The sequence below is a fragment of the Penicillium daleae genome, assembly GCF_028827525.1.
Source record: "Penicillium daleae strain IBT 16125 chromosome Unknown utg000002l_segment0_segment0, whole genome shotgun sequence".
NCBI lineage: Eukaryota > Fungi > Ascomycota > Eurotiomycetes > Eurotiales > Aspergillaceae > Penicillium > Penicillium daleae.
This window is the reverse complement of record NW_026623150.1, coordinates 1,147,882-1,174,092: the sequence shown is the minus strand read 5'-3', so window position 1 is coordinate 1,174,092 and position 26,211 is coordinate 1,147,882. Positions and strand designations below refer to the sequence as shown.

Below are 26,211 nucleotides of genomic sequence, written 5' to 3'. Positions count from 1 at the left end.
AATCAGGACTTCTAATAGTACTCGATAGCGTTTTTAAGTAAATGAATCGCTGAAAGGAAGAGTTCTCTAGGCATGATAAAGTTATTTTAGTAGATAGGCATCATGGAAGCTGAAGTGGCAACGGACTGAACCCACATCCATCCCTAATCAACATCACGCCTGATTTCGGTCCAAGCCTGCTGCTCTTGGCGAGGTGGCAGCTTGGATGCTAGAGCAAAACGCCAGTCATTCGCGACTAACGTGGCAACATAAAAGAATGCCTGTCTTATGCTGATCTTGCCCCCGGAGGCATCATATGTCTCATTGTGATAAATGACGGGTGATTATTCGAGGCCCATCCCATCCGACAACAATACTTGGCGTACAAATACCGTCTGATTGTAGTTGGTAAGAAAGCCGTACTTGATGTCCAGTTCCTTCATGGAATGTGCAAGCTGCCCTGGAATGGAAACTTTAGCCAATTTGAAACATTTTTGAAAGAGCAAGAGATAGACTCACCAATTCCATGCCGAAATTTCGTGTCATCTCCCGCATCCATAAGATCCACCATGACCTTTAGGTCATACTGCGCAACCCAGGGCATTCTCACTTCTCCCACAACTCCTAATTCGGCGGAGCGAGTTATAATGATCGAGTTTGGTGCCCGGACATCTGGCATCACATGTGGCTGGTACTTAAAATCCGCAAATCTAAGGTCGATCTGCTGCTCTTTGAAGACGCTGCCCAGCATATGACCGATCCTTTGGTTGGAGCGTCCACGTACCCCACGCTCGGTCGCAACAAACACTGATTCTGTTTCAAGAGAAAATGGCCCCTGGCTATAGTAACCCAGTACGGTCTGACTCCATTGCTGCAGTTGAAAATCGGAGATAATGTCGGATTTGAAGGCAGACCACGGCTTCAGGCCAGCAACAAAATCGACACTAGGCAGCGTGCTGCTGTCAGTGGGATCACCGTCGGCTTTCAGATCAGGCAAGGCTCGCGCAAGGATTGTGGACACAGTTTCTGGTGAAGCCATCGTAGAGATTTTGCTGCGTGAATGAGCGACTGGAGCTGTTACCAGGTAGTAGTAGTAAGAGGGTATTCACAGCCTGAACAAGGCCGGTATGGGGTGAAGAGGGTCGATATTGATGAGGATGATGAGTGAGCTGTAATAGATCAAGACGCGTTCGAAAACAAAAGATCGATATAAAAAGAGAGGGGGGCGGAAGACAAGGTGGACGTGGAGGCGACTTTTGAGTGCAAGAGCTGAGCTGATGGGTCGTGCCTTTGTATTTGGCGATCTGTGGACGGCCTCAGTGGTTCTACTGCATGATTAGTTGCCTGACCACCCAAAGAAACTCTAACGTGGTCGAGGAGATACTACAGAGCACAGTAAAGAGAGAGATAGTCTGATAGGAACCGAAAACGGATCTAGATGTGTTTCAACTTCTTTGCTGTTGGATCTTTCTGCGTGTCAATGTCTTTACCAAACTATCCTTAGCAATTTCACAATCATCAAAAGCAATATGTGCATTATGTATATATTTTAACCAGTTAATCGTCATGGATAAGCCATTCACATTGATTCCATTTCATCGTATACACATGGAAGACTCAGCAGAGTGTAGTCCGAATCACGTCAGGCCCCCAAAGAAAAGAGAGAACGTCCATCTGGACAGCCTTAGGGGGCAACAAGACCGTAACGTACAAGCGCCATATCGCAACCGATAACCCAGCGGAAAGAGAAATTGTGAAATCAAAGATAACGCCGATCGTAGCTTTCCGTATACCCAGCTGACGACCTCAATGCAATGTGCCCAGTCGTGTATCGTACGCTTCAAAACATCAAATATGACATGAAAATGTGAGACAATATATCAGGCGATGGGAGAGTCAAAGATAAGACAGTCCGTAGCATTGTCTGCGGCGACTATTTGACAACGTTATGGTAACATGATCAAAGCTGATCGCCGAAGAAGAGCAATGCCGGTGCAGAATCTCGTAGAAAAGAGGCTCCGAAATGAGAGAAGGGGTGAACCCATGGAACTGATCCCAAGGTAGATAAGAAGGAAGAGATACCCGGGCGTGACGTCCAGAAATTGAAACCACGTGCTAGTAAGCGAGAGACGATGAGAGAGACACACTAGCCTCGGAACGAGTAAACAAGCCCAGCCCATCAAGCAACGAATGTCTCATGTTTCATTCTTCCGTTCCTTTTGCAACCCATCCCTTTCCCATTCATCCAGAAGGCGAGACACTTCCCGGAAAGATACTGGTTTGGTCAGGAAGAAATCCACACCAGAAGCCAAAGCTTCGGACTCATCCCGCGAGCTGCTCAGTCCAGTCAGCGCGATAATAATAGCCGGTCTACGGCCATCGCTCTCTCGCTCCAGTGCGCGAATAGCTCGGGTCGCTTCGAAACCGTTCATCACGGGCATCGAAATATCCATGAAGATGATGTCAAAGCCAGTCGACATCCGCTCAACGGCCTCAACGGCCAGCTTGCCATTCTCTGCCGAGACCAATTCTGATAGACGACGCTTCTTCATGAAGGTCATCATGAGGTTGAGATTTATACGATTGTCATCGACCACAAGGACCTGTGTGGGCCGCGTGGCCTCGATGGCCCCTTGGACCAATGGTCGGGGAAGGGGAGCTGCAGCAATGGATTCTGGTGGGGCGGAAATGACAGAGGAAGCGTCGGGAGGGAGCTCACCCAGAGATGTTGGGCCAGTACCGACAGTCTTTTCAGAGTCGAAATTCGGAAGAGTTTCGTCAATCGGGCAGGGAGTGGTGGGAGAGGGGAGAGCAGACGACATCGGCGGAGCCCGAATAACGAGATCCGTAGATTCCATGGGATCTTTCACCACAGACGCAGGCGTGACTACGGCTGATCCAGAGTTTTGCAAGCCCTTCAGCACACTCCGAGCCAGCTTGTGTGGGCCGCATGGTCGTCTGATGATGTCCACAGACGAAGCAAGAGGTAACCACTCAGACTGCGCCAAGCTATAGTCCACCGGTTTGGAGCAGAGGATCAAAAGGGAAGGAAGGGTCGCTGAAAGCTCAACCTTTCGTAAATCTTGCAGATCAACCTCTCTAATGAGCAAGATATCCAAAGGCAGCGCGCAAGGCCATGCAACAACTTCAATGCCAAACCAATCGGTAAGATACTTGGCAATCCCACCCCAGGTTTCATTCTGGGCCATGCTCTTAGGGTCAGTTCCCCAAATGGCAGCCCGTTTCCCAGGATAGCCTTCGCGCAGCATAAGTGTTTGGGTCAAGATTTCACGCTGCTGGACGTTGTATGTATGCGGCTCAACCGGTGGACTTTCTTCGCCAACAGGTCTCGCCAAAGGTAAAATCACACGAACAATTGTACCTTCACCGATGCGACTGCGAACACGAATATGACCATTCAGCGCTTTCACAAGGCTACGTACGATGGAAAGACCCAACCCCGTGCCGACCGCAAGAGAATCTTCCTGGGCAAATGGCGTATACAACTTGCCTCGGAGGAACTCCTCAGAGATACCTCTTCCGGTATCCGACACTGTTAAGGTAACAATGTCTTCCAGACCCTGCCGGCGGGAGCGACCCTCGGAATGGCTGACAGCCTCCAGGCTCAGAGAGACTCGGCCTTCTTCGGTATACTTCATTGCGTTTCCGAAGATGTTCATGATGATTCGACGCAAAGCACCCGGTTGAGTTCGGTAAACCCAGTCCTGATGTTGAACATCAATTGATACATCAACATTATTGCGAGCACCCGCATACTTTGCGTTGTTGTGAGACTGTAGAACCGGAAGGTCGGCAGAAGCGGTTGAACTCTGGCCATAAGCATGGCCGAGACAGATCCCTTCCACAACTTCTTCGGCAAGGATGGCAAGATCTGTGTCGACATATGAGTCCAGATGAGATGCGAGCTTATCGTTCCCCTTAAAATCCAGCGGCGATTCCTTCCTCCGTTTCAGGGAGCGCCAGGTTCGTTCCAAAGAAACTACCTTGCTGAAATCCAGAACTTGGTTCATCGTATCAAGCAGTGTTCGGCCACAAGCATTGACTGTCTCAAGCAAGGAATCCTGGAATTCGTTGAGATGGGTGCCGTTCAAAAATTCCGCTGCCGCCAGGATACCGTGAAGCGGACTTCGAAGCTCGTGACTAAATCACAAAGTCAGTCAAGGTTCAACAACAGAGATGCTACAAAGAAGTCAACGTACGATATACTGCCGATAAAGTCACCCTTTTGTCGATCGGCAATCAGAGATTCCACACGACTATACTCGGCCATAACAGACGAGCCGAACCCAAGGACGGAGCTCAGCTCAACAGAAGATGAGAACACTTGAGTTTCGATAGTCGTGTAGCAGAAACAACCCCCAAACCACTGAGAGCTTACTGCGTTCCACAATGGCACAAAGAGGATCTGTGTTGCGCCGGGGAAGTACTGGTTGAGCCAAGAATTCTCGACAGCTTTCTTCTTTTTGCCAATTGGATTTGTGATATCGATGGCCGGAGCCCCACGAGGCGAGCGATTGATGGATGGCGTTCCCCCGTCGCGAGGCATTTGATCATCGTCGTCAGAGGTGGAGATTATCCCATCACGATGGAAAGACCACAATTTGCCTCTTGGGTATCGCCGGAGTAGCAGGCTCAGGAACGAGCGATCCAGATTGGCTGCTGGAGATGTGACGACAGATCCGGCTCGAGGGGAAAACGGATCTTCGTTGGTTGACATGGACAAAATCGTTGCAGGACCACCGGTATCGCTACCAGAACAGTCGCTTCCACCATCGGCATCCATAAACGTGTTATTGGTTGCCTCGTAGAAGACAACGCCACCATCGTTGTCCAAAGCAAGACTTTCGCGAAGCAGATTTGCTGCGCGACGGAAACACCATGAGTTACCATGCGAATCGTCAGGCGGGAGTCGATTGCGGCTACTGCTGGTGAGCCATTCCGGGAGTGAGCTAGCCGCGCCCGAGGTGCCCGTGTTTTCTTTCGAGAATGAGGCACCCGAAACACCGGAGCTCGTGGACCGAGTATCGCTGCTCAGCGATCGGTCGTTTAGTGGGCTGTGCGATACCTCATGGGACGCAGGATCGGAGTGGTGACTCCCACGAGAACCCCCGGACATGCTAATACGATTATTTGTGGACGCTGGCGTTACGGAGTGCGGAGGACAACTGTCTGTGCGGGACGGATCAACACTGTCGATGAAGCTTGAGCTTCCTTCGACAAAGAAGCTCAGCCCCTTTGACAGGCGTGCGGCTCGTTGACCCTCCGACGCTTGTCGACAGACTTTCATATAATCCATCACCAATGTGGACAACGATCCGAGGGTATCCTTCTCCAACGATGTCAAGCCATTTCGTGGAGATTTGTCCAATACAAAAAAGCATCCCAAGTTGATATTATTGTCCGTCGTCAAGGGCGTCCCAGCGTAAAAACAAAAATTGGGTTCATTCGCCACGAATGGTAGCTGGCTATACCGCTCGTTTTCAGTCAAGTCGTTGACTACAATATATTCGTAATGGGGCGTCTCGCGATCGGACGGAGGTAAAGCGACAGTTTCCTATAATATCGTGTTGTTAAAATACTGCTGGTTGGTATAGACGGGGTTCTGAAGGAAAGAGAGCGCTCTAGAAATATCAGCGCATCACCAAATCTCAGATACTCACCTGGCACAAGCTCCATGCTCTACAACTGCCAGTCGATCCAATCCAAAGGTCATCCTTGTGGTCATGAACAGATTTATCGTTTAAATTGACCGATTTGGTAGCTTCCGCAAGAATAAACTGTCGATCTCGATCGAGGACGCAAATGAAAGCACGCTCCGCATTTAAGCGCAGCGCGGCAAGTTGCGCAAACGAGGTCAATGTATTGTTTGTCGAACCCAGCACGAGTGCTTCTGGGCCTATCGCAGTGGATGGACGCGTGGTGGCACTACTGCTGCCGTGTGTCGAGCCATCGCTAGCAGCTGGGGTGCCTGGGGTCCCTGCAGAGCCAGAGGACGGTAAATCTTCACCTTTAGACAGCCAAGAAGCAATCAGGCCAGAGGGGCCAGCAGGCTGGTAGTAGCGGTAAAGTTCTCTCACCCTGCGATCCGCTTTGTGCTCAACACTCCGATGTGTCCTAGAGGGCTCCATGGTGTACCGCTAACCCCGGAGAAGTCAGGATACGATTGTACATCCTTGGACCCGGGGTCCCTGGGTATCAGACAGGAGCGGGGCTATCACGATCCCGATTATTGGCGTTCGTATGCGCCCGAGATCGAAAATTGCAACGACAACAAGGAGTTGAGTTGAAGGCAAGAGGGAAAGAGAGGCAAGTCGTGGGCTACTGTAAAAAGGTTGTTAGCCGACAACTTGCGCCAACACGAGTGGGCTAGTCCTTGAGCGATGGGCAATGAAGATCGGCTGCTTAGAAGACAGTGTATCGTGTAAGTGGGAAAAGAATTTTGTGGGCAAACCCAGACGAAGTATACCCCACCGACTAACATGAGAATCAGAAAATAGCAGCGGGCAGCGCTGGGACTGGAACCAAGGAAATTCCAGAGAAGGGAGTTGTTTCGGGCTGAAGCACGCGGCGACGGGATCTCAAGTGTGAGGTGGGGACAGGACTGACCATGGCAGCGACCAGCCAGGGGAGAATGAGTCCAGAGAAGATGATTTATGAGGGACCTCTTTGCAATAATGTGACTCGATCGGTTGTGCATCCTTTCCCCACCGCTCCCATCAGTTAGAGGCTCCCTGCCCTGGAAGCGGGGCCTCTCTTATCCCGATAGGGCATTGTGGAAGCAACAGAGTTGGACCCTGGCCGCGCGGCGCCATTGGAGGGGAAGGATGCGATCAACAGTCCGAGCGTGGAAGCTGTGAAGGGGCAGTAGTGGAATGGCAGTGGATTATGGATAGTGGGCTGGTTAGTGGATGGGATGCTGTGGGAGGGTGAGCAGGGGAGGCATGATGGCGTGGAGTGGCGACGAGATCCATGCGAATCAGATTGGAGATAATGGCCTCAGGCTCCTTTTTCCACTTTGCCAGTGGAAGTGGAGCACGATGGACTCCACTTCAAATGGTGCATCCAGTCTTGAACGACGTGGGCGCAGTGGCTGACATCTGCCCTTGATGAAGGCTTGAAGCCTACCCTGTACATCGGGCGGTCAGCCAAATCTTGCCATCTGCCCTTCCGCCTACCCTACACGATTTAGATGACGTCATATAAACAAAGACGTCATAGAATAATAGAGAAGATGGGGGAAATCGATCGCCTACTGTAGTTAGTTAGTTAGTTAATCAGGTGGTCTATTAGTAATATAAAATCTGGCAGAAAAAAGGGGGGCTTGTGTATATGTTGATTTTTTTGGGGACCCCTCTATGTACTTTTACCTGCCTCGAAATTGATCAAGTCGGTTCATGTCTGATTCCACCGTCCACTTCGCAAGCCATCGGCGTCATTGAGAGGTTAGGATGCTTCATCCTACAGCTCCAACGCCCATCTTCATTCGCAGGGCTGCGCCTGTGGCGCATGCCAGCCGTGACGCGGTGGCGGTGGCAAGATCTGTCCGTCTAATTACTGGACTTGAGGAGTACACCGATACATCGGAACTGGTACCGAAGCTACGGGGAACATCCTCCCTACTTGTGGGTAACGGTACGTGCAAAGGACTCATAAGGACATGTAATATTCCGATTTCCCATGGTGGTTCGTCATCGAAATAACTCAAATGACGGTAGGGCCGGCAGATGACTGTGGTATACAGAGACAATCATCGCTCACTTGTCACACAGTGAACTACGAGTTGTGGCCGGTCACGGCACCCCAGATATACGCCACCCATCCTCCAACTATCAGGAGCAGCAGGGCTGTGAAGCATCCGATGGACACGCGCCGAGTGCGCTGGGCATGCACCACAAGGCTGTGCTCTTTGAGACCCTTGATGATCACAGCACCCGACCTTAGGCGTTTGTGTCGCGTCCATTGTAAGAGGCCGAGATAGTCCGTCAAGAAAGAACCCAGCAAGATTGCAGAGCCGACAACAAGGGAGGCAGCGGCGAGGAAGAGATAGACCTGGACCACCCGTCGGTATGAGTTATCATCTGCATCTTGCAGCGCACCGGTGATGATCCGAATGATGATGTTCATGCTATGCGACATGTCAGTGATGATATCTCTCACTGTGCCAGGCGTCAGGACGCGACTTGCGCATTGTTCATGGTGACTTTGAGCGAGTAGGCAGAACCAAAGACAGATTGGTGCCAGAGAGTGGTACGGATACTGTCGATAATGGACGCTGGGCCCATCGACAGGGCGATCGCATATATGCCAAAGGATGCTCCGGTGCCTGCTCGGGACGGTGTGAAATTGAGAAGCACCATACTCAACAACATACCCAACCCGCAGGTGAATACTAACAGCGGTCAGTTTTGCTGGTCATAATAGAAGGCGGAGAGATTGTATCTTCGACTTACAGACAGAGGCACGTTGGCCGAGAACATCAATGAAGACACCTATGCAAGGAACGAGGAAGAAACCTGAAACTCCAATTAACCGTAGCCAAGAATACAATCATTTTTTTCACATTGTCATACCTGCATATTGCGACAAGGAACTGTACCATCCAGCCTTGATCGAGTCGACATCAAATCGCTGCTCCGCCAGCTCCGTCGCATTCTGGGTGAAAGTTATAGCCGTGCTCGTCTGGAACAACGAGAAGGCCAACACAGCCCAGAACATCCACGGCAGCTGGAAGACCTTCTGGAGCTCGAATTTCTTGTTTCGCTCGGTTAATTCTTCGTTGGTCGCAGTATCGCGACGTCCGTTGTAATTCTGGCTGCAATACCGACTGAACAACCAGAACACGGCTGTGGCTGCATTGGTGAAAATATTCATGAACACGGCTGTCCAGAAGACCCAGGCGAAGTTGCCAGTTTTCTATCAAACATTAGCCTCGACCTTTGAGAGGGCCTGTTTGCAAATGCAAGCCTATCAACCGACCTTTGCAATTACGTTGGCCGTGGATGTACCAACAAACCCGCCAATCTAGCTAAATATCAGCCGAGAAGTACTTCATTCAAGGTCACCAAAGCTCCTCCATACCTTCCCAATTGCCAATTCAAACCCAAGCGTCGACGCAAACCCATTACTGGGAGCGAACCAGGAAGAAAACATCTTATATTGCGCGATCTGCGTGGCGATATCCCCCAGCGCCAGGATGACTCTTCCGCCGATCATGAAGTTAAAGGAACGTACAGTGGTAGCAGCAGCAACCAGGATCGACCCGATGGTATAAACAATGTTTCCGTACACGATCATTTCTTCAATCTCACAGCGTTAGCCCTGATAACCTCTTCGGCAAACAAGTTATGCAGGTGAAGCTCACCAGCGCCTCCAACCCTATCAGTCACCAAACCACTGGGAATAAGCAGAACTGTCGCCATAAAATCCTCGCTCGCTTCCAAGAGCGAGAACTGCACATTGTTAATATGCATCTCCTTCTTAATCGTGCTCTTCATAGCACCCGTCACGCCCGAGCTCCAATGCGACCCAAAGCTGATGCAGGAAATCAACAGTACAGCGAACAGCTTCGCCAGTAGCGGCGGTGCTTTCTTGCCGTCATCGGACTCACTGGCTGACTCTGAGTCCAAGGCGACCGGTGCATTGCGGTCCTGGTCCTCCTCTGCAGGAGTCGACACCACATCCAGCATGGACTTTGAAACCGTCTCTTTACCTGCCATCACGTCAAGCTGTGAATGGATTATTCCAGGACGGGGAAGGAAAAGGGGGAGCAAAGAGGGTTCGGGTACGGAAGTAATCGGCCTGTCATGGCTACTTATACGGGAGATTGGCCGACGGAAATTCAGAACCCAACGCACGCTGAGCAAAACTCCAGAAGGGAAGAAAATTGCTCAAGTGGATCGTAAGATCAGATAACGGCCATCGTCCGACAACCTTAATTGGAGAAGAGACTCACCACCTCCAATGAGAAACGTAAGACCTCCAACGCACACATCTCACAGGGTCTTGGCGTGGCTGAGTTTTGATCTGATTAGATGGTTGGGCCGGCGCATTAACCTAATCTGTGGTAGAATGGCAGGTTTGGGTTTAGTTTTTGGAGGCCGGCGCAATGTCGGAGAATTCTGGAATCCGTGCCAAGAACTTTATCCCAGTAAGATGGCGGGCTTGATCGAATATTATGGAATTATCTTGGGCTCGGCTGATTCCTAGAATGGTAACGAGGTCCGAAAATTGACCAGCCAGTGGATTTGGTTGCGTAGTGCCACATGGCAATGCCGGCTCCGCAGAGAGAACAAGGTGCTCGGTATGATGAGCATCCGATCTGATAGCGACGAGGATGTGAGTCAAATGAAACAGCACCGAGGGATTTTGAACCTTTCCAAAAGTGCATCCACTTTATTTCCTTACAGGCAGGATTACGGGTGCTCAAGTTGGTGAAAAAAATCTCAATCATTTGTCATACTACATGCGTTGTATTAATGCAATTCTTGCCAAACTCTTGAGTAAATCAGCAATGTAAATCAGAATCGCTCCATTAATCGCTTGCGCACAGTCCACATGCGCGCCCGCTTGCCGTAGATGTACATTGGAATCGTCATCAGGAGACAGAATAGCTGGATGCCACCAATGGCTAGGTATACGGTCCGGGAGCCATCAGACTGGAGCCAACTGACAATGAAGAGAGAGAAGATAAGGCCGTGGAGGACATCTAAATTGTATGTTAGGATTTGTACTGAGCAGCAGAATGGGGGATAAGACATACTCTTACTAAAGTTCAGGGTAACGAGAGCCTCTCCAGCATACTGGCGGTAGCTGTCGACACAGAATGTGATGGCAGTGGTACTGCCAAGACAGCATCCAAACGAAATGAGACCAAAGAAGATCGTAGGCACGATCCATGCATCCATTGCCTGGGCGCTCCAGCCAAAGCCCATCAATCCGATGGTCGTAGAGAGCGCAATAGGAATTGTCATGACCAGACGGAACTCGGGCTCATAGATACCACCGTTGCGGCGCGTCATAAAGCGCACAATGATATCAGATACCTTTCCCGCGACAGCCGTGCCGAGCAGGCCACCCAAAAATGGCGAAATATAGATCAAACCGGTCTGAAGTGGGGTAAAGCCGTAGTGGTCGGAGCTTTCGTAGATCACTGCAACGGATTCGGAAAGCACAATCAACCAGCCGACCGACAGGGCATAGACCACGGCCGACCAGAGGACGGCCGGATAAGCGAATAGGATGAAAGGTCGCATAGCAACTTTGGTCCATTTGTCGTGGGCAATGCGACCATTCCACACTTGCAGCAATTGAGAATAAGGAATCTTAGGGCGATCGCGAAGTCTGTTCGTATACTGCAGGGTGGCGGGAAGGTGCATTCCCGGCGAGTGCGATTCGCTGCGTGAAGGCGATGGCGCCGGTCTCCATGCAGCCTCCAACTCGCTTGGAGACTGGGGTGACACTACAGCCGGGGCAGGTGGCTGCAGAAAACCATTGCTACGCTCGACGGCCGGGGTAGACGGATCCGTGACAATCTGGTCATCGGCAACGGGACTCGCGGCGTTGCCGGGTGTTTGAGGGTCTTCTGCTATCTCAGGAGCCTGCGTCTCGTTACCCCCTTCGTCCGGAAAAGTGAAATGCGCATGCTTCTCCTTTCTTGGGGTCGCCGGCATATCCGTTGCAGCTTCCCCTTTGGCCTCGGTAGACTCATGGGGGAGGTCAAGATGTGGGCGACGACCGCGGAAACCATGAGAGACAAGGTCAGACACAGTTCTGCCCATGTGAGGGCGCTTGTGGTGCTTGCGTGGCCGAGGGTTGCGATCCCAGAACGTCTCTGGAACGAAGAAAAACAGCAAGAAGAAGCAAGCACCGACAATCGTCGAGACGATCCAAAACACCCAGCGCCAACCTAAACTGCCGATCACAGCAGCGCTAGCCAGTGGGACCAAGTTCTTCCCTCCGAGTAGCAAGAGGGTGTAGATACCGACGCGGTACGCGCGCTCGTGCAGGAAATAGATCTCTGCAATCGTGGCAGACGGAAGACACTCGACCGGGCTCACGGCGATTCCCTGGAAAATACGAGCGACGACCAAACTTGGATAGTTCGGCGAAAGGGCACACCAGACGCCAGACACAATGAAAAGCACCGCACCCAGAAGGTAGACGGGACGCTTTCCGAACAGAATGGCCGTGGGAGACATGATAACGGATCCAAGTCCAAGACCCATCATGTACAATCCAGTGGTGTAGGCCACCTTCTGCTTTGTCACATCGTAGGATTTAGCAACATCATCAAACCCAGCGGCCAGGATTGTAGTCATTCCTCCTCCCATCAAACAGTAGAATCCTAAGGAGAACAGTGCCGCGTCTCGCTGCCAAACTGGCCAATTGAGGGGGTCGTTCACGGAGTCGTCCGGTTGTGGTTCGAGAACGATCTGCCCATCCGCAGTTCGTTTCTTCTGAGGAGCAGCAGATCGAGAGGAAGATCGGGAAGGAGGAGCGGAGGAATGGATTGATGAGGTTGATGTTCGGCGGGGCTGGTGCCTCATTCCGAGAGGCTCATTGCGATTGGAGGACAGCAGAAGGATCGTTCCTGTAGCACAGTGAAAGGTTGAGGTTCAGCAGGGACCCTTTGCAATAGAATTTGTTTCCCCATCAATAAATGTCGAGTCTCACCAGGTACTTCATCTGTCTGTTTATCACTCAGGATTCCCAGAGTCGATCTGGCTCGGTAGGTCTCTTCCTCGGTCTCATCATCCTCCTTCGACCTTCTGCCAAAAAGCTGTCTCCATCGGGGGACGCTTTGCTGAGGGGTCGGCTTCCTCTCTTTGTGTTCGGCCATTGTAGAAGGCGTCGATTCCTCCGAGGATTCCATTTCCGCCGAACCCCAGAACCAGTGTATGCGATGTATGGAGCGATGAAAGTACGTGCGTAACTGTGAAAAGAACATGATTAGTCTCGGCTCGTCCTCGATTCCAGCATGCTGAACCAAGCTGTGACATGAAGAGCCAGAAGCTCATATAAGGAAGCAACTCACATCTATCCCCAGTCAACGCCAGCTAATGCAAGGATCCAAACCGACACAGGTACAGCCTCGATAAGCTCCGAAAGGGACAGGATAAAAAGCAATGTCGCCCAGATTCGAATCCAGGCCCGTGATCTCGGGGATCTCGGATTCTTCAATAAGCTGATCAGATAAGGGGCAGGGTTATGTCCGGGGGGGGGGGCAAATCAGCGCTTGCGGTAGAACCCGAGCAACGGCAACTGACTGACACCTGTCCCAGGCATACCTTGATCGTAGATGAAGAGTTCAGGGAAAGAAAGGGGGAGACAGCCACAAGGCCTTCATATATATGAGTTCGAAAGGAGGGGCGTCAAGCAAATAAGGACGGGAGGACGTTTAGGACCGCACGTCGTTACGTCGAGTCCGAAAAGGAAAGTCAACGGGATCGCCCCATGTGGCTGCGGGGATCCAATAAGCGGTGAGCGTCGCAACCCACTCAGTCCACTCCTTTTCTCCTCTCCAATTCTCCATTTCTCCAACGGTCGCGAGGATCCCTGCCGTTCTGCAGTTTTGTGATTTCTATGCAAGTTCCTTTTTTTCACTATCTTCCCATATCATGCTTGTCCTCGCAATGGGGAGGAGTTGACTCCCTCCTATTTCCTCACCTCTCTCCATCAAGCCATGGCTCCTCAAGTACTCCCATACATGGTTGTGACTGGGCGTTATCTCCACCGATCCACACTCTCGGAGTCCGAGGAGTGCCCGTTTTCGGTCGGCCCTGCCTCCTCCAAGCACAATGGCGTCGGTGGGTGTCTTACTGGCCCAGTCACGAGAAGGCGTTCACGCGGCGATCGCTGTTGCTGGCACAAACAGGCGCAAGATAAGAGCCGATCGCACATTCCCAATGCCCCAGGATCTACTCGGCTACGACTCAGCTACTAAAACTCCCTCCAGCACTGCCCGCACGAGGAGCTCAAGCGGGGCGCATGTTGCCTGCATTCGGCCCATTCCTGAAACGAGGCCAAACCAGAGTATGCCATCCCCGGATTCCCGTTGGCACGCACTCGAATCTGGGAGCTGCTTCGCGACGCCACGGCCATGCGATGTCTTTGTTGTATGGTCTCACCGGGCTAGACTGTCGGGCTTTGAGCTGTCTTATGCTGTTCAGATGATTTACCCTTTGAGTCTTTCAGCTGACTCGTCCGGTGCAGTCTGAGGTCATCATGCATGCCGGGAAGCGGTCGTATTCGAAACTCAAGATCCACTGGTTGTTGGCAATTGTTCCGCGCCATGTGCTCAAAGCCAGTTGATGGCGTCACCTGTAGTCCCAAGTTCTACGTAGATCTGCCCGCACTAGATATGCGCGATACCGACTACCGGCCAATTTAAGTTCAAGCGGGCTGGGAATACAGTTTCGATGGCTGTGAATGGGCTTGATGCATACTTCCTCGTCACATGACACCCTTTTCCCCGCAGTGCAACTGCTAATTCAAGCATGACAATCACAGTCAGAACGAGCTGCAGAGTCGCACAGGGGTCGAAAAGGAGCCGCTGTTGCCGCCGGGAGGCAAGGATTTCGATCGGCAAACTGCCGGCTCCAGATATATACCTCATGCATTAAGCTTTAATTTGAAACAGGACCAGTTTCCGCTGGAACTTAAACCATGCGGAGAATATTTATCGGAAATAACAAACACCACAGGAGACCATGAGGAAGTAGACGCAAAGCACGGTGCTTGGTATATTGACCTCCTAAATGCGACCTCCCGGAAGATAAATCTCTAGCTTAGACGTTCCGCGTCCGGCGAGATCGAGGGACTGCCCAGCCGGGGTTTGCCCAAGTAAGAAATCGTTTGCGATGGAAATGGCGGGGAGAAAGGTGAAAATAAAGGAAAGTCAAATTATGTATAGTCGTTCAAATGAGTTTTAATGAACGACTGACCATGGTAGAACCTGAACTTTCTATGTTTCAGTAAAAGTAGGTTACTACCCCCTTTCATTGACCCCTGAGATAATGATCAGGCTACTGATGTTGATATCCTTGATGAGCTCATAGCACTTCTGATCGTTGGGAAAGATCTAGAAGGTGTGACGAGTCGTTTGATGCAGTTCGCGCATGATTCTAGGTACCGGAGATCTTTAAAGAAAGTACGAAGAGATGGGAATAATGCCATCTGTCCTCTTCAATCGTTTCCAAATTGATGATCTTTCTGATTCTGTGAAATTTGAAAAGACTTCGCCGCTATGTACGAAGCCTTTCACAGCGGTTCTATCCTTCGAGGAGACTCCAGGTGCTAGAAGTTGAAGTGTTTCAACGGTATGCGTGTCAATTCTAAGCATTTTAGCACGATCATGCCCCACAAGTGAAGACCAGAATTGTAGCAGCCGAGTTAGTACATAAACTATCTCCTATAGCTAGAATCAGCATCTCATTTGTCTTGAGAGTCGGATGATCCTACCTCGTCGCAGCCGATTGCAAGAGCTTAGGAAGTAACCCAATTTGTATTCCGTGTATCAGCAACGAGGGCAAGGGGAGTAACGAATCAAAAGCAGCTCGAACGGTCGGATAAGACTCTAGTCCGCGAAGCCGTCTTGCTTTGTTGTCTGACAGCCGCGACAACCATCGATTCTCGAAGTGTGCATTTACTTGATTTCGATACTGGCGGACTTTAACGTAAATTTCACCATCTCTTAGAACCCTCTTATTGTAATATTCGTCAACGAGGCTAGCTTGAAGATCTGGACTAATATCTTTGGGCTGTCAATAGGAGTCGGGTATAGAAGAGGATGCGACAGATCTCTGGCTTACTATCTAAATACAGGTCAACGGCCTACCACTAGTCGATCGATGGTAAAAACTGTTCTCCGGCCTTTAATCGATGTTAGCTATAAAGGCATTCTATAGAACTAGTAGGGAAATAGAGATAAGGAAAGCAACTTGGTTAATCGGTCAGCAGGTCAGCGGTAGTTGCTCCTGCTACTTGAAGAGCCTTATAGAGATGCTGAATTGACATAATAGCGCTTATATAGTTATCGCTATCGAGTCTCCGACAACCCTCTTTTTCAAAAATTCCACAGAGCCTTTCTATATTCTTCTTATTTATATATTGTGAGATAGATAGAGGGATAGTGATCTAACTAATATTTATCTTGGCTGTTCCTTGGTATTTCCGATACCTTTCGTTTAGGGTTCGCAGCTCGGGATCTATATACATAAATTCTTCTATAGCTGTGCTATGCACGTGTTAGCAGAGGCACGTACTATTATTTTCTTCGCAAATTATTCTCTCTTAATTCCTAGAATCTACAGCTGTGTCTTCATGCTATAATTAATTCAATCTTACTATAAGCCTCACGATGGTTCGCTAGTGATGAGTGTATAGCCAGCTACTTCTCTCCACGTACTAAGCTATCGGTATACTAGTAAGTTAGTAATCTGCAGCTTCTCCGGTTGCTATTAATAGTAACAAGAGTATAAAGCATAATTAGGATTTCTCGGAAAATGCGAGGTTTATGTATATCCAACAGGTCGTAGCTCACGGAAGTAAGGACCTACTTATTTTCTGCTAACTCGAGCGTCCTAGTAACCAATTTATTTAAACAGAAATCATTTTGTTAATACAATAGCAATATAAAGTGCCCTCTTCGTCTCTAAATACCTATCATTCTACCCTTTTTTTTTCCTTTCTAAACCTCTAAAATATCTACGAATATATCGAAACAAGATAAACACTATACAAGGATTGACTTCACGGGCTGCTAAGAACTGCTAACGAATAGTCTATCACGAGAGGCAGCCTCGAGTATATAGACGGTACTTTATATACCCCTACAATTGAACAGTAATTCAAACTCGGAAGAAAGAGATATACCTCCCTATAGAGAAAGTATACGAAAAGTTGTGAGGGGAAGCACCAAGAGCCTTAGCTTACCTTAGATATACGAGGAGAGTATATCTTCCCGATTAATCGTGAGGCATAAATCCTCTTGGGATACTTATCGTCGGAGACTCAGATATACCCTGGCAGGCAATGTGTATATTGCAGCTCGACGTTCCTGTCTATTCCAAGCGGTAGCTATTCGGGAGTATGCTAAAGAAGACGTGGCTAAAATGCGAAGACTATATAATATTCTTAACCACGATAACATACTAACAGCCCGAGAATGCTTTATTCACGAGGAATATATATATGTACTTATTGATAACCTCCTACTGATATTAGAACAATTTATAGGGTGCCGGTCTCTCTATCCTACCGAGACGGAACTTGCTTCGATGATTTAGCAGGTATATGACTTTTGATACTTTAGCTATCTAAGTCTATAGCCTCATAACAATGTAGATTTTGTGTGGTCTATGCTATCTCAAAGATATAGGATTAAGACATCAGGCTTTAACGTACTAGAATATTCTTCTTAGTCTAGATAGCGTTATTAAAATTAGTAGGTTGTCATTACCTACTTTTTCAAGGTTTTTCTAACCCCTTTAAGCTAACTTAGAGATATACGTAGAATATCCACCGTATAAGGCACAAAATATATATATTAAAAAACTTGGGTCTATTACAATAGAAATTATGCAAAAATATGTGAAAGATAATAGAATGGTGAGAATAGATAATGTGATACGCTAGCCTATTGATTCTGATTCGTTTGGGTTTCTTCTCGCTATCTTGACAATAAAGTCTATTGAATCTTTGAAAGAGGTAATGAGTAGCTATGACTCTCGTGGGGTATTATATTACTAACCTTTATAAGCAACCGCTTTTTCGCAAGAAAAGTCGATCGGTAGGAGAGTTAGTGCTTCTCGCTCGGGCTGTTTTAGTCTCGGTAAGAATGTTCTATTCTTACGAGAAATAAGAGAAAACAATCTCCCTATAACTGTAGGTGTTCGCTTTATTAAGAATATTATAGGTTGCTATTATACGCCCGTGGCCCGAATTATGTCGAATGGTTATCGTTTAGAGCCTACGCAGCTAAATATGATATAGGTTGAAATAGAATCTAAGCATATAAGGTGGCGTGCCATCTAAATAGAACCTTAATATCGAGTACTAAAGAGTGTTAGGACCTAACAATCCTTCTATTTTTCCGCTAGGCTTTTTATAGGCGGACAAATGCTAGTCATTAAGTATATTAGGATACAAAACTAATAAATATCAGGTATGTATAATAGATAGATAAGTATAAGGCAGAATCCCGCCTAGGATATATAAGGCTCACGTATAGTAGTCCCGACTACGGATAAACGACATAGAGTAGCTACTATAAGCATAACTATAATATGAAAGTCTTATTATGAATCCTAGCAGAGCACAATCTTTCCCTTAGTCTTCGTAGATGAATTAGGTAAGGAAGGACAGAATTCTAGCGATTATATTAGAATAAAATAAGAGTGACAAGGAGTAAATAATGAATTCGAGATTGCTGGATTTAATTAAATACTAAATAGGCAGAACATATAATTAGGAAAGAAAAAGCCCGTCCGAGTCGTAAGTGACTAAAAGAGGACAATCGCGCACTATTTAGCTACTGTTTTCCCTACATAGCCAAAGATTTCCTAGCCCACAGAAAATCGTATAAAATAGTAAGGCCAACAGCATCGCCGTAGGCGGAACAAGATATACACTTTCTAAACCGTGCTCCCTCCAAGCCGTGCTCTTTACGAAGCTTACTCTTTTCGAATCGTGCTATAAAGTATATAAGGTGAATACAGGTAAGCGGTACACTCTTGAAGGCTGTTAGTAGGCTGGCAATGGGAATAAACTAGCTAACTATACCTCTTATAGGGTATTATGTTTATTATAGAATAGTATAATGAATTGGAAGGTATGTATAATTAGGGCCAAAGAACGGTTAGTTAGCTACAACTGTTAAATGGCGAGAACCGGAAGTGCGGTAAATTAGTGAATTAGTGAATCAGATCTATTCCTGTGGTTAATTAGTTTCTTGCTGGATCGCCTATCCGTCTCCACAATTATTAGATTATTAGCTATTCTTGTTATAAAGGTTGAAACTCGGTCTTATACAACCTAACTCTCTATTCAAGATGTTTTCGGACTAGTTCTCTCGTGAGATCTCGTACCTTATAGGATACGGATACTAGGAAGTAAGCCGCTATTATTTAGTTAAGGCATAGATATGACTTACCTATCACTAAAACCTGACCGTGGGCTTTATGTGTATTTACCAGGCGTTTGATGTTTTGTCCGGAAGCCTCTTCTGATATAATCCAATGTCGGCATACATGGGGCCTTAGGCCCAGATTGCCATTTTGAATTCTGCCTGCTTACTAAGCAACCTCTCCTGTTTTACCGCGGAGAAACACTATCTTGCATCCTCCTTTCAATACACCTTTTCTGCACCTTTACTGCTGTGAAACATCATCATGTTTACCCCGCCTGATATATCAGATTGATCCTCAACGATCGCATCAACATTGCCTATCCAGGCAGGAGACTACGTAACACCCCAAAATGACCTCGAATGTTCTTGATTTCCTCATGTGATATTTGCCATGTACCCCATGTTATAAATTGCACCCTGATTCCTAGTTAGAATAAACAAGTTTGACATCTTTTCTATCTCAAGTAGAATCACCGGGCATAGTAGACCATCTGAATCAACCTTCCACTGCTTGATTCTTCTGTCTGACCAGCCGATCGTGTTCTATCTTGATTCGTCTCTCTTCCATAATCGTGGCACTAAGATTAGTGTGCACGAACGATCTCTTCTACGGTTTTATGCACCAGACGCATTTCCAACATCTAATTATATCGAGGCTTTCTATTGAAAACGGTAGCACGGCGATGTTGACCAAATAGCTTGCTATGTTCTATCATCTAGTTCGATACTACATAAAAGGACATTTCGAGTATCTGCTTTACGTGATCAGCGGAGAGAAAATTCGCAGAAGAAAAGGTAACCCACATAGCCGTCGTCTAAGACATCGTCGCTTAACAGACTATTCAGAAGTAGTTAGGCCGCAACCGTAATATCTAGTAAATTAAGTATCATTGTCGTTTGCACTATAAGTATACAGGCTAAACTTACCTAATGTTTAAACTTCCCACACGAAATACACCTAGCGCACCTTTAAGGTATAAGTGTTATATCCGTAGAGCAGCTTCTTTAGGTAAGAGATAACTCCTGCTATACCGAAATTCGTCGCAATTACCAGGACACATTCGTAGTCGTCCACGGATTTACTAACTCTATAAGGCCCGCTCACAAATGCTGTTAAGGACGTATAGCTATCTAAGGCTGTACGATAATAAATGGTCTTAGTGAGCCCGTTCTAAGGTTGAACAAAAAGCTCCAGGACATCTTACTTCTCTAGCGACTAAGATGTTACTATAAATAGGTGTGCCTAGGCCTAGGAAGAGAGGCTTGCCGCAGGTATCCAGAGATTAATATACTAGCCTACTTAGACATATAGAGGCCTTGCAAGTGCAACCCTAATTTTGAGCGGTGATTTTTCTTTACCCTGCGTTAATACTTGTTATACTTAGTCACATCTGATAGAGGCACGGGAATAGGCACGTGAGGGGCAGATACCGTTTCTAAAAACAAAAAGACAAAGTTCGACCACAAGTACAAATAGCATTATTCCAAGCAGAACATAAACGTACAGACGAGGCAGCAGAGTATCCGATGGTAGATACCGCTATGCAAAATATATGCAAGCTATAGCGAGGGCTTAGTGTAAACGAAGGAATAGCTTATAGAAATACCGAAAAATAGGGGAGGAGAAGAACAGAAGTGCAGCGATAATTACTATAGCCTAAGGACGATTAGTGCTACAAAATCATGATTTAAATAAGTAAGAAGTAGGACAAACAATTAACGCAGAGAGGTTGTAACAGATCCTAGTGTATCCGATGAAAAAGGATCCACATAGGACGTTAGGATGGCCAGTCAAGATAGAAGTTCTTCTAGCGAATAGGACCAAGATAAGACGGATGGTCCTTGAGTTCATAAGATCTTCTCTAGGTATGACGGTCAAACGAGATCAATAGGATAGACTGAAAAGTGCATTGAATCTGAACTGCTAAACTAGCGAGCGAACGGGTGTTTAAGTACACGGTTGGGACAGTTTAGGCAGCAGGAAATAGGCCAAATCAATGATCTAATCGATGATTCGATCATATATCGATGATCTGACCAATTGACAGATTAGGAAGGAGCTGGATGTTAGAATCCGTGGTCGATTGGTAGCTAATTAGCCATGGTAAAACTCTCTGTTGAAGAGGTATATGCAGAGGGGTCCTTCTGCGGGAAAAACGATGGTCCGGTCCGGGCCGTTGGCTGGCGGGCCGCTGGTCAACCAACCTCACATAGCCATACACACACATATATAGGCTGACAGGTTGGATGTCTCACGAAGACTCTAGCGATTCTGCTCAAGTATTATAGTTATGATGATATATAAAGATAGTAGAATACCGGTTATCCATCCCGCTACCCGGTGAATTCGTTTATATGTCTTCAAAGAAACACCTATAGCATTTGCGAGAAATCCTATATAGTGTACCAAGAACAGGAAAATCATATTAATCACTGACAGGGTTCTAGTACGGTTTCTTGCCGTTACTATTAACGGATTATCGAAGGCAATAAAGAAGACGTTTATTATAGCGTAAGCGATATATAACAAGGCGTCGGCTCGAGTACAAGGAGCAATCAGCCTATATCGACCCTATAAGTATAGATATGTTAAGTGTTTTGTTGCAAGAAATAAAAAGACTTTAAGCAGGTTCGCAAAGAAAGGGCGAATACGAATAAGAAAGAGCGTTCCTAGTAGGAACCCCGCCGCAATAGTATAGAAGGTCGTGAATTCCATTATCAATCCGTATTTGCAAATCAGAAACCGTCTGTGTTTATAGGGAAATGACTATACTTATAGAAAATTTCTTTTCTGTTGCAATAACCGCAAGTCTTATATATTGTTTTTTACACGTAAATACTTACGACCTGATAGATTTTAAATAGTGGTCATAAAATCCGATTGCACACAAAAGAGTATGTGTGTCATAAATAGGTGAAGAAAGACTATCATGAGAGAAATAGAGGTCGGCTTATTTGACCAAAAGAGGAGTATGATCAGGTATGCCAAAGAAATCTACTCATGAGTTAAAAGAGATGTCAAACTTGTTCAATTTAGCTAGGAAAGCAGGCAGAATTTATAACACGAGGTACATAGTAAATATCACATGAAGAAATCAAGAATATCCGAGGTTATCTTGGAGTGTTGAGTAGTCTCCGGCCAATATAGGCAGTTCAATGCGAGATCGTTGAGGATCAATATAAATCAATGTAGTGGTCATGAAGGTGATCTTCCGGGGAAAAGATGGTGGCGGCTTAGTCATCTGCGGGAAGACCCCACATAAGTTGACACGACCCTTACGTAACGCCTTATTTAGAAGTACTATATTTATTTCTCAGATACTATCTCCCTGTTTAAAGCTAATATCCTGCCAATATATACATCTTTCTTAGTATAGTTTATTCCAAGCTAAACAACGATGTTCCTTCTATATAGGTTACTACGTGACGGTCGGAGAACCTAGTAAGTACGACTATTTCAGGTTAAGCAGTGGCGTGTTAGTATAACTTATTACTAGGCAAGTTAGAAATAAAGAATTAGTAAATATAGAATATACTCACGGTGGCTCGACGGCATTGTTTTTCAAGGATCCTTCGTGGGTTTTCCGGATTTTGTACAGACTGTTTTTCTAGTTAATTGATAGTTGAATACTGCTCTAAGGATGTTCGAATATATCGCCTTACTTAGCCTAACTAGTATTTAGGATAGAGAAGAATCGTTTAAAGCATATTAAAGCTTTTCCGTAAGTGCCTGTGCCAAAGAAGATGTTCGGTATTTCATAATGCAGATTTAGTAGAGTATTAAATAGAGTCTGCTTTTTCAATTGGATTTTAAGGAAGTAGCAGATGACTATACTAGGAATTTATATATTGGAACGGACAAACTTCGCGTTCGCTGTAGATAGCGAATCGTCTTAGTTCCTAGGAGCGACGGAAATGTAGGAGCATATTTTGAAATAATTCTCGCGAGATCCCTCTTATTACCTGTTACTAATAAAGGCTAAATTCCTATCATTGCCGTCCTCGTAGATAGCCACAGATTTCTTTTCGTCTATTAAGATAGCCATCACTTTAGTCCCATGAATTTTTGACGGAAAATCCCAATATTCGAATTATATCATTACGGCAGTCACAGTTCAGACGTCGTCTGAATGCATCACTATTTTCAGTGACACTCCTTATCCTCCAGTAGCGAGTCACGAATAACCAGTAACAAGGCATTAATAAGATAAGTCGATCGTTATCAAAAATTTACGCCCAAATATACGATCTACTACTCATTACAGTGTGTGTGTGTGTGTGTGTGTGTGTGTGAAATCATTTACCCTATCCCCTCGCGAGTTAGATCCTAGATTAGGTAATATATAAATATTGTGGCAGCCTATTAGGCTGACACCACTACTCTAGGCAGAAGGCCGCTACTGTGACTACAAATAGCTGTACATACTCACCTAGTTAGAGAATGATCATCACACTTGTATCTCAATCCAGGGTTTTAACTTCGCGAACGATATGCAGGATACAACAACTATATATCCGTGTATGTATATGTAGAGTGATCTACTTCCTAAAAACGAACTAGAGCCTCGTCAAGGCCTATCGTGGCCTAATTGCCGGTCCTATTATTAGGCTACCCTCCTAGCGCGCGACCGCGAAACCTTTGTGACGCCTTAGCGAAGTCTAACACGGTATTGACCGTCCTGGCTCACGAGACGGTGTCTGGTTTACCTCTCTTACCTTATTTTAAGCCTCCTAGCAGACTCGGCATACTACTGAATGCGTCTCTATCTTCTCTTAGTAACTCCCTTTAAGGTTCCTTCAAATTCGGGTAGTCTACTAGTACGTAGGTGACTGTTTATTACGCGCTGTATACGCACTTATTATCGTTACTGTAGCTAACCTTCTTGCGGTAGCTGGATAGCTAATTGTGGCCCGTACGTAGCTACGTTAAGAGGTAGGCGTAGTTCCTTGGTAGATTTCCGTATAGCCTTCTCGTGTAGGTTGCTAGTAGTGTATTATCGACCTTCTATAGGGGGCCACCCTTAGTGGACGATTTCTATTCTTGCTCCTACTAAGCGTAGATATTCTGGCGAATAAGCGCCCTCTCTCGTGAGAAGCGGGCGGAAAGGGTGGGTTTTACCCGGGCTAGCAGCATTCTTGGCTAGTTAGTCGGTAGCGTCGTTTCCAGGGTCGTTATAATAGCCTAGGATCTATTAGAGGCGGAGTATAATTCCCACCGCTAGAACCTCGGTGGCAGCCTAGAGGATCGCGTGAACGATATTTTATCTTGATCTGTTTCTCGCACTTTGGACCGCCTATAGGGCGGACCGGCTATCGTACATGATCGTCGCGGTCGGTTGCCTATCTGCTATTCTCGAGTGTTAGTAGGCGATCTTGAATACTATACTAATCGCGTAGAAGATACTGATAAGTTCTGCTACGTAGACGGACCAGCGGTCTATCGGTCCTATCTAGACCTATTGTGATTCGGTAATCTCTAGGCTGTCGTTAATCGCTACGACGGCGGCACCTAGGTGACCCTCGCGTCCCGAGGTATCCGAGTAGAGGACAATATCGGACGTAGACCGTATAGGCTCGGCCCGATCCTTTGCTGTTTCTTAGTCTAGCTCGATCTCAATCTTAGTAAAAGCTTCGGTTCGCCACGGTAGTAGCAGTCGCGGGTCGATTATCTCTAGGTCGTTTAATCTCTCTAGGTTTATAGTCTTTAACGCTTCCGCTAGTAGGAAGCGAGAGTATAACCCGATATTGTTCCTGCGTTTCTAGGCTCGCGATAGAGCGCTCTAAATAGGGTATTCTCGAGGTAGAGTGTAGAGACTTACGATAGTATTTTAGGCTCGTTAGCAGAGACGGAGGTAGGTAGGGAGGATATATACTTCTACTTCTAGGGTTATAGTAGCTACTATCTTGAACGCCGACAAGATCCGGATCAGCGACGTCCTCTAGACTATGTTCAGGTATCGTAGGTATATCTTATCTCGTAATAGGTCGTGCTAGACCGTTGACGTATCGTCTACTACCGGCGTGATATATACCTGGTAGAGCTATTATATCTGCTCCGGGCGGAGATACTATAGTCCTCCTAAGGCAATACCGACCTTAGTTACGCGTTTGATTGCTTGTTGTATATATTTCTTCTACCGTAGCGCTTAGTCGAAGACTACGCCTAGTAACTTAGCCGTAGGCGATAGCTCGACCGTGTTCCCGGTTATAAGTACTTAGCCCTAGAGTTGTTCACTTTTCTTCCTAGTAAGGTGAATAAGCTCGGTTTTCTCGGCTACGAAGCAAAACCCGGTACGTCGGGCCTAGGCTTCGATACGAGGGATATCCTCTAATTGAATATTTGCTAGGTTCTTCTCGGCTAAGCGGCCTACTCTCTAACAGAAGTAGTCGTCGATAAAGGCTAATACACTACCGTAGAATATAACGGGTTGATCAACTAGATCGGAGTTGAAGAACGCAAATAGAATAGGAGAAAGAGGTAAATCTTGCGCAAGGCCTACATTCGCTAGTAGTATAGTCTCGGTGCGGAAGTCGTTAAATCCTATACTTACGTAACGGTCGCTTATGAAGCTCGCGATTTATTTTCTGACTATAGTTGGGATTCTCTTAGCCCGGAGGCGGGTATCGAGGCTTACTTGGTTAACTCCGTTGAACGCTCCTTTCAGGTCGAATGCTACGAGGGTTACTACCTTCTGTTTGTACTACGCCCGGTCGATCGCGTTAGAGAGAACTAGTAGGGCCTGTTCGGTAGTCCTGCCTAGTCTCCTACTATATTAGGTATCCGGTAGCAGACCATGTTTCTCTACAAGATACGACAGTCTTCGCGCTATAACCGCCTCGAGAAGTTTACCGAGTGTGTTAACTAGCAAGATCGGGCGGTAGGCCCCGGGAATAGCATAATCTAGTTTCCTGGGTTTACTCATTATAGAGAAGTGCAAATCTAACTTCACTAATTTACACTCACTCATTCTTTCTAGGCCTACCGCTAAGCCACTAGCTAAGGACGCCGCACGCCTAGGTAAAATACACCCCTTTAGCCCCCTACGCACGAGGAAGAAGGCATTAATCCGAAGCAACGTCCTCGC

General features: G+C 47.0%; 4 protein-coding genes across 4 annotated transcripts; all 4 read right to left on the bottom strand.

Moving 5' to 3' along the window:
* Positions 1 to 323: 323 nt before the first annotated feature.
* Positions 324 to 1,018, bottom strand: N7458_001441 (uncharacterized protein; the record flags this gene model as incomplete). The annotated part of the gene is made up of 2 exons (XM_056904824.1): positions 324 to 439; positions 499 to 1,018. The coding sequence occupies 2 exons, from the start codon at positions 1,016 to 1,018 to the stop codon at positions 324 to 326; spliced, it is 636 nt and encodes a 211-aa protein (XP_056768931.1).
* A 1,156-nt stretch (positions 1,019 to 2,174) lies between these two features.
* On the bottom strand, positions 2,175 to 6,128 carry N7458_001440 (uncharacterized protein; the record flags this gene model as incomplete). Its single annotated transcript, XM_056904823.1, has 3 exons — positions 2,175 to 4,140; positions 4,200 to 5,554; positions 5,661 to 6,128. The coding sequence occupies 3 exons, from the start codon at positions 6,126 to 6,128 to the stop codon at positions 2,175 to 2,177; spliced, it is 3,789 nt and encodes a 1,262-aa protein (XP_056768930.1).
* Positions 6,129 to 7,773: 1,645 nt separating this feature from the next.
* Positions 7,774 to 9,716, bottom strand: N7458_001439 (putative MFS transporter; the record flags this gene model as incomplete). Its single annotated transcript, XM_056904822.1, has 7 exons — positions 7,774 to 8,125; positions 8,176 to 8,389; positions 8,451 to 8,513; positions 8,571 to 8,913; positions 8,977 to 9,021; positions 9,079 to 9,296; positions 9,362 to 9,716. The coding sequence occupies 7 exons, from the start codon at positions 9,714 to 9,716 to the stop codon at positions 7,774 to 7,776; spliced, it is 1,590 nt and encodes a 529-aa protein (XP_056768929.1).
* Positions 9,717 to 10,517: 801 nt separating this feature from the next.
* On the bottom strand, positions 10,518 to 12,871 carry N7458_001438 (putative MFS transporter; the record flags this gene model as incomplete). Its single annotated transcript, XM_056904821.1, has 3 exons — positions 10,518 to 10,705; positions 10,760 to 12,589; positions 12,673 to 12,871. The coding sequence occupies 3 exons, from the start codon at positions 12,869 to 12,871 to the stop codon at positions 10,518 to 10,520; spliced, it is 2,217 nt and encodes a 738-aa protein (XP_056768928.1).
* Between the last annotated feature and the right edge of the window lie 13,340 nt (positions 12,872 to 26,211).